This window comes from Cryptomeria japonica, chromosome 8 (genome assembly GCF_030272615.1).
Source record: "Cryptomeria japonica chromosome 8, Sugi_1.0, whole genome shotgun sequence".
NCBI lineage: Eukaryota > Viridiplantae > Streptophyta > Pinopsida > Cupressales > Cupressaceae > Cryptomeria > Cryptomeria japonica.
The window spans coordinates 508,423,772-508,436,355 of NC_081412.1; the positions used below are offsets into that span (position 1 = coordinate 508,423,772).

The window sequence follows — 12,584 nt, forward strand, 5'->3', positions numbered from 1 at the left end:
TCAATGGAATGCTTAGTGGGGCATTCTATAATAATAACAATGATTATTAATAATAAATAGTATTAGTGCCACATCTTTATTTTTCCGTATGATTATTTCATATATTTTTTAATATTATTTGACAATGTCCAATCTTCATTTCCTTTTCTCATACTTGGAGTTTAACAAGCTAGTGCCATATTATTATTATTATTTATTATTATTATATTAGAGAGCTCTTCATTTGCACACTAGCTAGTATTTCTATTGCTCAACTATTTTTTGATCTATGTAGGAGTTCACGACTATATATAAATGCTATAATTTCTTCCTATTTCCATACCTAAATATCAATTGTTCTTAGTAACCTATGTCTATATATGTTATTTTTTCATTCATAGTAGGTCATAAAATTTCCTTCCTAGCTAGTATAAGACTGCTTAGAATGAGTTCCTCAAAAATATTTCATTTCAACCTATAAATTAATTTGTTAATACATCTTAATAAATCAAGAGCCTATATAATATCTTTAGTTACAACTTTTGACTTTAAATTGATTTATTGTATGAGTTATTCAATATCAATTAAGGTATATCAAAAATGATTTTATTGCATAGTTTCTTATTTATTCATCATCTTCATTGATTTGTTTATATTTCCTAATATGAAGCATCAAACTACTTTAATCTCATTTGTCATATCTACCAATCACATTGGATAGATATACCATGTTATAAAGATTGACTCAATCAAGTTCTACAAGTGTTTAGAAGTTATAGATCCTCTCCTAGTTATCCATGAGATGAGTATACACTACTAGTACAATCCTCTTCATCTATGGTGCAATCAAAATATCTTCATGCTAAAAAAGCTATGTTCAACAAAGCCTAGTTGTAACACATTCAATAGAAAATATCAACTTTATGACAACACATGCTCTATGATAACAATGAAATGTGTTTCTTTGGTATGAAGATGAATCATTTCTTGGGCTAGATCATCAATATAGATGTTTTTTTATGTTGACCCTAGAAATATATAGGTCATCAAATAGTGGCCACATCATAGAAATCTCATCAAATTTCTTAGTTTATTGGGATTGAGTAATTTTAATTGGAGGTTTGTAGTTGTATTGTTATATTTGGTGTAGCTTATGACACAAACACTCAGGATATGATTAAAATTAAAATTCATTAGGACAAGAAGAGCATAGAAAGAATTAACATAATTAAAGCAGAGACACTATTTTGCACTAGTATTGATTTTCCTTATTTTGTTATAACCTATTTGAATTGAGATTATTTTCTCCATATATTTAATTATAGTAGTTCTTGCACACCATGAGTATCTAATTATCGAGGCCACTAAGATATTCTTTAGTACCATATGCAAGTATCCTATGAACAATAATAGATTGTCTCATTTAATTAAGACCCATAAATAAAAATGATGTTTTAATTTTATTTTTTTTAAATCACAAGAAAGAATGATCAATTAAAAGATCTAAATTTTTTATCAAATTTAAATTGTTCAATTTAAAAATCATTATTGATTTAGTCTTAACTATTTCTCACCAAAAATAGTAATCCATACAATACCATTTTTCCAAAAAATTATAGATATTATTTTACCTTCACCATCTCATGATTAAAATAAACAATTCATTCTAAGTCATCATTGATCTAGTGTTAACTTTTGTCTCAACAAACATAACAATCCCAAGCATCTTTACACAAAGTTTTCTAAATTTTATTTTGCCAGTCTATGTCGCATGGTAAAAACAAACATTTAATTCATATAAATCAACCATACAACATTGGGCAGCGACTAAATTGCCTTGCAGGTCTTATTTTTCATATAGATATCTAGACTCACTTTTTAGATTCGTTTTGTAAAAATAACCATTCAATATGCAACATATAAACATAATCAGAAACACTCTGAAGCCATATATACCCTATTTCTCAGCGACAGTACGCGAATGCACAACTCTTTAGATACCCGCGAATCGTTCCAGGACCGTAGCTTTTGCTTTATCTCCTTTACTACTTACAGCTTCATCCCTGAAATGCGAGTATATGAAACGCTTGTAACGCCTTGGATTATCGTCGTCCACAAGCTCCTCAGGCGCCCAGATTTCCATGTCCTCTGGAAAAGCAGAGAAAAAGGCAATTGATATACGGTATCTACAAATTTTAGAAACAACGCGATGATCTGCACTGCGGTATCTACCGTTACACCATGCCTGCAAACACAACCATCATTCATCCCTAGATTTTATCAGATACTATTACTTAAGAAAAAATCATTATTGTGGGGACAGAGAAAATTTATTACCTTAAACGAGTCACCCAGATTGATCACGAATGCATGAGGGAGAGGTTTGACGTTGAACAACTCGCCCTCCTCAGATCGAATCTGAAGGCCTCCCACATCATCTTGGTAAAGGATTGTGAGGCAACCCAAATCTGTATGGGAGAGGATCACCTCACCCTCAGTGGACATGTTTGCCGGTGAATAGCCGTTTATACGCAATACTGATGCGCATTTTTCAAATTGATAGCGGTAGAAAGCCTTGAAATCCAATCCTAGGCTTGCAAGAATTATTTTTGTAATTTTTTGTGCAAGCTTTGAGACGGACAGAGCGTACGTTGACAACGTTTCGCTGCCAAACGACAATGCAAGAAATCAATTTATTAGACAGAGCCGAATTAACTAGCTTTAGATGGAGAATGAAAGATGAATAACATACCAAAGAATTGGGTTCCTTTCTGGGTACATCTTTGCACACACTTGCTCAAACGAACCTGGGTTCGTCGCATCTCGAACGAGAAAGGACTCAAAGTTTTTTCTTCGGTAGTAAGTAGAGAGTGCCTTACCGGAGGAGGCTTTGTCTTTGACCTCGGTTGGCATGGATAATAAATTTCGGCTAACATTCTCAGCCATTTCGACAAGATCTACTGGAATTCCATGATTCACAAGCTGGAAAAATCCCCATTCTTTGCACGACTCTCTGACTTTGACAAGCTCGGGATGATATCCAAGGTGGATCAGTTCTTCAGCATCGACGTCTCTTGGAAATTTGGAAATGTCCACCACAGGGAGATTAGCTTCGGATACAGTGGCTTCAAGGGGTAAAGGCATTATGCTTGTTGCGGCATAACACAGGAAAAGAATGGGCAGTGTTTTCTAGCTTCATTATCAAGTTACTTTTATTAAATAACGTTCTCTAAGAGGTGTGCTATTTTGGCTCTAGCTTGGACATTTCGTTAAAAATAATGACCATCTCTAAAATTGAAATCCTTCAGTCAGCTAAGAAACAAATTCCAGATACAGAGGACGGTTATATCTAAGAACGGTTGGCTTAAAAGTACAAATATACATAGAAGCCGCAGAAAACATTGTCAAGTAGTGCTCATAAAAGTCATCCTCATTGATATTGTCAGCAGTGTAACATGTTTTCTTAGTATTTTCATTTGGCGCTATTGGTGCGACGGAATTCAAGAAGCAATAATGCATTGGATAGGTCGGGAGTCTTGGTTTGCCCGTAATGATGCATTATAGTTTTCATGTCTTCTTGTTTGCCCTAATTTTAGGTTGGCCTGCCGGCCGTTCGTAACTGAACAGAGAAATTTGTTTCAAATAAGTTTCTTTATATTTAAACTTTTGATTAAGTATTTTATGTTAAATTTTTGTCTTAATGAAAAGTGTATGATGTTCATATATGATCTTCTGTTTACCAAGCTCTCATATTGTGAATTGATGATGATGTTAAGTGCCTAGTGTTGCACTGTGAGTAATACGTCGTTAAAATTGGATATAAAGTCAATTTCTTGTCATGTATGTGTGTTTTTGATGGACAATGCATATTATACTGATTGATTTTCTTCTTTCTTTATAGTATAGTTAATTTTTTTAAGAATTTAGGATCATTAATCATTTAATATCAAAGATCCCATGGATCATGCTAATATTCTTAGTTTAACAATTATATTGTATTATATCATTGGGTAGCTATTAATCATATCTTCTAGTGATATTACAATTGTCTTGATCTACTTGGATCTAATTGGAATCGATGTCTGGTACCTGCAACCTACACAAAAACTTGTTGTACACACACATATAATCCCATCCAGTGAAAGAAAATCATGACATCATATGGAGCTTATGAATGAGTAATATGAAGTCATTCCTTTCACACCTATCCCCAAGTAAACAATACAATAAATATCTATTCTACACATAAATCCATAGGAATCAATATCATCAATAACCAATCATCAAATCCAATATATATCCAAGTCATAAGTATACCATCACTAATATCAATATGTCCATCTTAAAGAATGTATAACAATAATCATATCCTGAAACATATAATCATCGTAAAATAGTCCAATAACATGGATCACATGAATGTATCCACACACACACCAACAAAATGAACCACACATAAAGAGTCAAACATAGTCTAACAAGTCAAAGTAATAAATATTTGAAGAAAAGAATGGAGGGGTACTACATCTTATATTTTATAGCATTATTCAATGGTGCCCAATCATCATTTCCTTTTTCCCAGCTAGTACCACATTAATATAATTTTTATTTATTATTATTCGACAGTGCCCAATCATCATTTCCTTTTTCCTAGCTACTTCCATATTATCATTATTTATTATTTATTATTTTGGAGACCTTTTCATCAGCATAGTAGCTAGTATTCTGTAATGCTCCACTATTTTTTAATCTTTGTTGTATTCTTGTATTTGGTATGACTTATGACACAAACACTAAGGATTAAAATTAAAAAATATTTAGGACAAGGACATAATAACTAGTATTAACATAATTAAAGTAGAGAATTTGTTCTACACTACTATCGGTTTTTCTTAATTTGCTATAATCTTTTTGAATCGAAATTGTTTTTTTCATATGTATACTTATAGTACTGCTCACACGAGTGTCTAATTATCTAGGCCACTAAGATATTTTTTAGTACCATATGCAAGTATCCTATGTCAGTAACATATTGTCTTATTTTATTAAGACCCATAAATAAAAATTACAAAAAAAATTATGTTTAAATTGGTATTATTATTTTTTAACATGAAAGAAGAGTCAATTGAAAGATGTAATTTTTTTAATCAAATTAAAAGACATTATTGATCTAATATTTACTTTTTCTGACAATAAATAATAATCTACACAATACATATTTTCTACAAAATTTTATAGATATTATTCTCTCGTTACTATCTCATAATAAAAACAAATAATTCAATCTATCTCATTATTAATGTAGCCTTAATTTTGTCTCAGACAAAATAATAATCCCATAGCATCTTTTTTGCACACAAAGATTTGTAAATTCTATTTTGCCGGTCTATCTCTCATATAAAAAACAAACGTTTAATTCATATATATTAACATTACAACATTAGGCAGGGACTAAATTGCCTTGCAGCCCATATTTTTCATATAGAAAACCTTAGTATAGCAATTTATCCAACTTTATTTAAATATACTAACTCTTTAGATTCGTTTTGTAAAAACAACCATTCAATGTGCAACATGAAAACATATTCAGAAACAGTCTAAACCCATATATACTATTTCTCAGCGACACTACACGAATGCACAACTCTTTATATACCGGCGAATCGTTCGAGAGCCGCAGCTTTTTCCTTACCTTCTTTATTTCTCACAGCTTCATCCCTGAAATGCGAGTATATGAAAGGCTTGTAACGCCTTGGATTATTCTCGTCCACAAGTTCCTCAGGCGCCCAGATTTCCATGTCCTCTGGAAAAGCAGTGAAAAAGGCAATTGATATACGGTATCGGCAACCTCTACAAACAACGCGATGATCTGCACTGCGGTATCTACCATTACTCCATGCCTGCAGACATACCCATTATTCATCCCTAGATTTTATCAGATACTATTTCTTAAAAAAAAACCATTTTTGTTGGGGGGAAGTGAAAATTTACTACCTTAAACGAGTCACCCAGATTGATCACAAATGCATTAGAGAGGGGTTTGATGTTAAACCACTCACCCTCCTGAGATCGAATCTGAAGGCCTCCCACATCATCTTGGTACAGAATCGTGAGGCAACCCATATCTGTATGGGAGAGGATCTTCTCCTCCTCACTGGACATGTTTGCCGGTTTATAACCGTTTATACGCAATACTGCTGCGCTTTTTTCAAATTGATAGCGGTAGAAAGCCTTGGAATCCAATCCCAGGCTTGCAAGAATTATTTTTGTGATTTTTTGTGCAAGCTTTGAGACGCACAGAGCGTACGTTGAAAACGTTTCGCTGCCAAACGACAATCAAAGAACTCAATTAATTAGACACAGCCGAATTAATTAGCTTTAGTGGAAGGGGAATGAAAGATGAATAGCATACCAAAGAATTGGGTTCTTTTCTGGGTACATCTTTGCACACATTTGCTCATATGAACCTGGGTTTGTCGCGTTTCGGACGTAAAAGGTCTCAAAGTTTTGTCTTCGGTAATAAGTATCGAGTGACGTACCGGAGCAGGCTTTGTCTTTGACCTCGGTTGGCATGGATAATAAATTTCGGCTAACATTATCAGCCATTTCTACAAGATCCACTGGAATTCCATGATTCACAAGCTGGAAAAATCCCCATTCTTTGCAGGCCTCTCTGACTTTGACGAGCTCGGGATGATATTGAAGTTGGTTAAGTTCTTCAGCATCGAAGTCTGTTGGAAACTTGGAAATGTCCACGACAGGGAGATTAGCTTCGGATACAGTGGCTTCTAGGGGTGAAGGCATTATGTTTGTTGCTGCAATAACACAGGAGAAGGTGTAGTATTTTATCGCTTCATATTGAAGTTCCTGCCATTAAATAACCTTCTGAAGAGGTGAGCTATTTTGGCCTAGCTTGGACATTTCGTTAAGAATAATGACCACCTCGAAAATTGGAATCCCTCAGTCACATATGAAACAAATTCCAGGTATACAGGACGGTTATATCTAAGAGCTTATATCTAAGAGCAGTTGGCTTCCGAGTACAAATATACGTATAAGCCGCATAAAACATTGTCAAGTAGTGTTCATAAGACTCAACACCTTATTGATATTGTCAGCGGTGGAACCGGTTTTCTTGGCATTTTCATTTGGCGTTAGTGGTGAGAAGGAATTTAAGAAGCAATGATGCATTGGATGGGTCGGGAGTCTAGGCTTGCCCGTAACGATGCATTGGATGGGTCAATGCCTTCTGGTTTGCCTTAGTCTTAGCTTGGCCGGCCGTTCATAACTGATGTGAAAGATTGTATTTAAGAAGTTTCATTTATATTAATCTTTTGTTGAGTAATTTAGCTTTTATTTTTATCTCTATGATAATTGTGTGATGTTCATGTTATGTTCTAGTGACAATATTAAGTTCTTAGGGTTGCATATTGATGCAATGTGTAATATGTCTTCGAAATTGGATATAGAGTCATTTTTTTGGGTCATGTATGTGTGCCTTCTTGATGTTGTTGTATAATGCGCATTATAGTGATTGCTTTCCTTCTTTCTTTATGGTAGAGTTAAAATGCTTCATGATCTTAGGACCATTAATCATTTTATATCAAAGGCCCCATGGATCATTTTAATGTTCCTAGTCTAACAACTATATTCTATTACACCATTGGCTAGCTAGTATTCATGATCAGTATTATTGGTTAGGGATTGTGTGGTAGAAATTGTTTGGTCTTATGGGTGTTCAATGAGTATTTTATGGTATAGGAGGATAAGATCAAATATGATAGTGTTTTATTGGTCCCTAAGACTGATCAATAGTATCTTTGTTGTTTTCATGTGTTCTCATAAGATCGATAAGTTAGTTTACATTTCCTAGTGGTATACATAAAATCAATAAGCTCAATATGTTAATTTAGCCGGAGTAGTTATGCTTCATTTTAAGTTAATATTCTAAATGATCTCGTATACACAAATAATTTTATGATAACTAACTGATGTATATTATGATATTCTTATCCCTATAACCAAACCCTATTTTACCATTGAGTAGTTTGCATCACAATTGTTGAATATTGAGGCCCTTTCCTTTATCTAGTCAAGCTTTTTTAGATCACCAATAAAAAAATGATTTAATGTTGTAGATTATACGGTTAATATGATCTTACAATGTATCAAGGTTCTTTTAAATTGTCCACCCTATGTCCTTAATGTGGAGCATTATTTTTAGGTGTGTGAGTTACGCACATAATTATACTACTATTAAATCTTCGAATGAGGTTAAATAGTATATGGCAACCACATCCTAATTTTTTATTAGAACTCCTTATCTCTCTTATGTTTCACTAGCTATCATATACCAATGCGTCATATTCCTCACGGTTATGGTTTACATTGTCCTATTAGTTAATTATGCTCCATATTGCTGATACTAAAGCCCTTAATTTTGTACACTATTATGGATTAAGAATTATAATGCATGAATCTTATTGTTGGTGTAGAGCTGTAATGGTGGTCATATGTGATTAGTGTGCAATGAAATCAATAAATATTTTATGGAGTTCTTCATTCTTCTTGTTTGTTAGTTTTTGTCTGATCACTTGATTATTTTATATTAGTAAAAGCTTGAATTTGTGGTCTATTCAGCTGTGATAACATCTATTCAACTATACTAGTAGGAGTTTATATTATTGGATATAGAGGATTGAGATCATCACTATGCTTGGTTGGGGATATGATGTAGAAATCATGTGGGCCTATGGGTGTGTGTTGAACATTATATGGTATAGAAGATTATGATGAACACAATTTCATTCAATTACCATTATTTTTATTTTAATATTCCTTTAGAAAATTCAATGATATCATGGTTATTATTCTTGTGAGGTGCATATATTTATGAGACGATTACTTATATAGAAAAATGACATCCATATAATTTTTGAGATCAGTATGACTCTTTGGTATGAGTAGTTTGTTGCAAAATCATAGAGCCAACAAAAAGTAAACCATATTACACCATAATTTAAATAGTAATATTAAAAATATAAATAAAATATTGATTTTGAGGGGATAATATTTGTTATCAATTTTTGGCATATAAAGACATGCATTTCATATACAAACCATGCAAGGGAATAAGTCCCCAAAACTAATTTTTCTAAGTAAAATCTAGTGTTCCACCCATTCAAAAATAAGGCAGAAATGCAAGGATTTTGATGTCATCAACCTTGTAAATCCTTTAAATAATTCTTTTCCTAATATCATTTAAATTTACCCATAAGATATTAAATTGTTTAACCAATGGTGGTGAAAGATACCATCTAATGTTGGAGTTACTTTTACTGTTTGTCATCTACGAAAAGGGAAAAATAGCTAGGTGTTCCTTTTGTTGGAATCAAGGAACATAGAGAGGGGGGTGAACCAGTGTTCTAATAGTTATTAAATTTTTAGACTTAACCTTAAACCATGGAAGAATAAGTATGAAACTCAAATGCAGAAACACAAAACAATCAACCACAAAATCATAACACCAGGATTTTTAGGTGGAAACCCAAATGGGAAAAGCCATGGTGGGATTTGAACCTACAATAATATTCTACTATGGCCAGTAAAAAAAAAATATTAAATGAAGGGGAATGCACTAGCATTAAGGCACACTCCCTAGAGCTTACAAATAAATGACAATAAGGGTCACAACCTCGAAATGATCACTACCTTACAGATCAATTACAATGATGAATTACAATGAATGAACTCCAAGATAGCATCTAACAATTCTTTGAAAAGTTTTGGCTAAGTGCAAAACTCTAACTGTACCACCTCTGCTACTCTGCTCTGTTTACTATCTTAGTCAACTACCAGATCAAGAATGTGCACGTGAAACTGCACCAAAAGGGATTATCAATCACTACTCGCTCATATTACCTCATACCGTGTATCAAAAATATCTTCTCCATCAATCTTATATACCCGAATCACATAATAGACAAGTATCATGTCAGCCTGTAGTGTAATGTGTAGAATTGAGTCGGCTTGACCGTATCACCAAAAAAGAAGAGAATTACCAAAATGCTAATAAAATGATGTCTCTATGTCGGCCCTATCATCCCATGCATGATTCATAACACTGCAATCACCAGAAATCTTCTGAACCAAAACTGCTCTGCTCAACCTGAAATACCAGTTAACTAGTTACCTGTTCAATATCCACTTTCGGTTATAAAGATCTATAGCTACTAGATAGAATTACGTGAAGAGTTTCCATCAATGAAAACCCTCAAACCAATAGTCAAGCATCAATATCCACTGAATGAGTGTCAATTTCCAACAATCTCCCCCTTTGGTATTGATGGCAATGCTCGTGAAAAAATGACTTAAGTGTTGAAACAACCTGGATACTGGATCAAAATTGATATCAAAATTTCTAGGGATCTCCCTTAGACAAAAAATCTCAAACCTATTAATTTTTTTGTACATTTTTAACCTTACTCTCCCCCTTTGATAGCAATGCCAAAGATGGGGTGTTGTCAAAAATATTATATACAAGGATATCTACTGGAAACTTTACATATGCTTGAAGATGTTAGCAAAAATAGTCTTCAAAAATCCTAGGTGAGTGTCCCACCCATTCTTCAAGTTATCCAAAACTGTGATGAATGCACTGAAGACATAGGCATGAATCTCCACATCCTTCAATTCAAATGGAACAGGTTGTTCCATAGCTTTCATACAATCTACTTTATTACTCTGCATTGTATCCATATGGGGGCAATCAGATTCCAGAGTTCACAAACTCTTCTCAAAATTCTATCCTTCCCCACATTTAGGCTTGAGATCTAATCATTGAGAGCCATTACCTACCCTTCTATACTACTGGTTAGAGATACATTAAAATTAAAAGACTATGAAATACCAACTAGCTTACCCTAGCAAATACTTATTTTCTGGTCTATGTTAGTTGTGAATTTTGGCAAAATTAGACAAGACATACATATTACCATCTTTTGTTAGTGCATCAAAGATTGTCTACAAACCTTTATTCAGTTTTACTCTATCATCCTCTATCATTTTTTAGAAGGTTTGCATACGAACCTCTTTAAATCTATCCAGTACCTGCTTGGTAGTGCTCTTCTCCAAGGATTCAAAATTGGTGTTTGTATTACTTATCAAATGAAATAGTTTTCCAGAGGGGTTAGAATTAGGATCTAGTGTTGTATCCAACACTATTGTTTGTATAACATCAACAGACATCTGAATAATCTTTTTCTCTTCATTTTCTGATTTGACTAGATCTTGATTGGCCTTAGCTTGTACTCCTATTGGAAGCATCATCTTCTCAGCTGGTGACATTTGTCGAATATCAAGGGGGCCATCAAGATTAATTGGCATTTGAGGTAGGGCTCTTATCCCTTTGACTAGAGGAGTGTCAATTATTAGAGCTCCAACAACTCTCTTCCCTTTATCTATCTCAACACCCTGCACGTCTGTCTTCTCACATTCCTTTTCCTCAGCATCATTCCCTTTATCCTTTGCACCGGTCTTACCACCTGGTGTAGTGTCATCCTTTGGGATCTCAGGGACTACTTCAATGTTTTCTACCACTAGAGGATTTTCATTGATCTTAGCATCAAGGTTTACATGGCCTTGATCTTCTGGACATCCCTCTACTTGAGATTCATATTTATGATCACCAGAGACACCTTCCTTTACTTCTAGATGGGAAGTTTCAACTGCATCACTATATAAATCATTGTTCTTTATGATCCTTCTCCAGATTTTCTCAGTTTCCTTCCTCACTTCTTCAACTCTACCAATCATTAACCTGTTCACCCTATTCCTCCTTTTAAATTCCTTCTTATTTGCTTCCTCAATGAGCCTTTTAGCTTCATCTTGGGAGATACAGGTGTAGACATTGATCAATTTTCTCTCTTTCATTTCTTTGTCTATTTTACTAGCTCTCAACCTCCTCACATCAATAATATTATACAGATCATTAGGGATACTACGCTCTAGTTCAATCAAAGTTTTACTAAAGTTGAGTAAGTACAAAACAACAACTTCCTCAACTTTTCTTTGATCTACCTCAACTATATTTTCATAGTATGCTCCAATATTCTTCAAATTTCTATGCACAATTATCTCATCAATCAATTGATTTGTTATCATTGGAGGAACAAATGTATATTTACCTTGCGAATTACTCATTTCAAGATCATCATTAGATTGAGTTCTGAGCTTCCTTCCATTCTTGGGTCTTCTGGTAAGAGTAGGTTTTGATTTAGCCTTCTTTCTCTGCACTCCACGATCGGATTTTTTATTTCCTCACCACCCTTACAAATTATCCTTTCTTCTTGGCCTTTTCTGCTTCTTCATCTAATTTAGTCTCAGATGCCATCGAAGATACAACAACATAGGTTCATTTGGGTTTCGCCTTTTGCTTCAAAGTTCCCTATCTAGATGAGCTATGTCTTGTTGATGGTATTACCGGAATAGGGGTAAACTTGGTCTCCTTTGGTTTTTCTTTGGAGGGAACTAGTTTAGCCTTGGGCTTCTTGGATTCCTCCTTAACTACCATTTGAGCATGCTTCTCCCTTGCTTTCTTCACTGCC

At 33.9% G+C, this 12,584-nt stretch overlaps 1 protein-coding gene across 1 annotated transcript; it reads right to left on the reverse strand.

Moving 5' to 3' along the window:
- Positions 1 to 1,972: 1,972 nt before the first annotated feature.
- Positions 1,973 to 3,123, reverse strand: LOC131057226 (2-oxoglutarate-dependent dioxygenase DAO-like). Its single transcript, XM_057991413.2, has 3 exons — positions 2,732 to 3,123; positions 2,317 to 2,644; positions 1,973 to 2,224 (listed from the first exon to the last, which is right to left on the reverse strand). Exons 1-3 carry the CDS (start codon positions 3,121 to 3,123, stop codon positions 1,973 to 1,975), a joined length of 972 nt encoding a protein of 323 aa, XP_057847396.2.
- Positions 3,124 to 12,584: the final 9,461 nt, after the last annotated feature.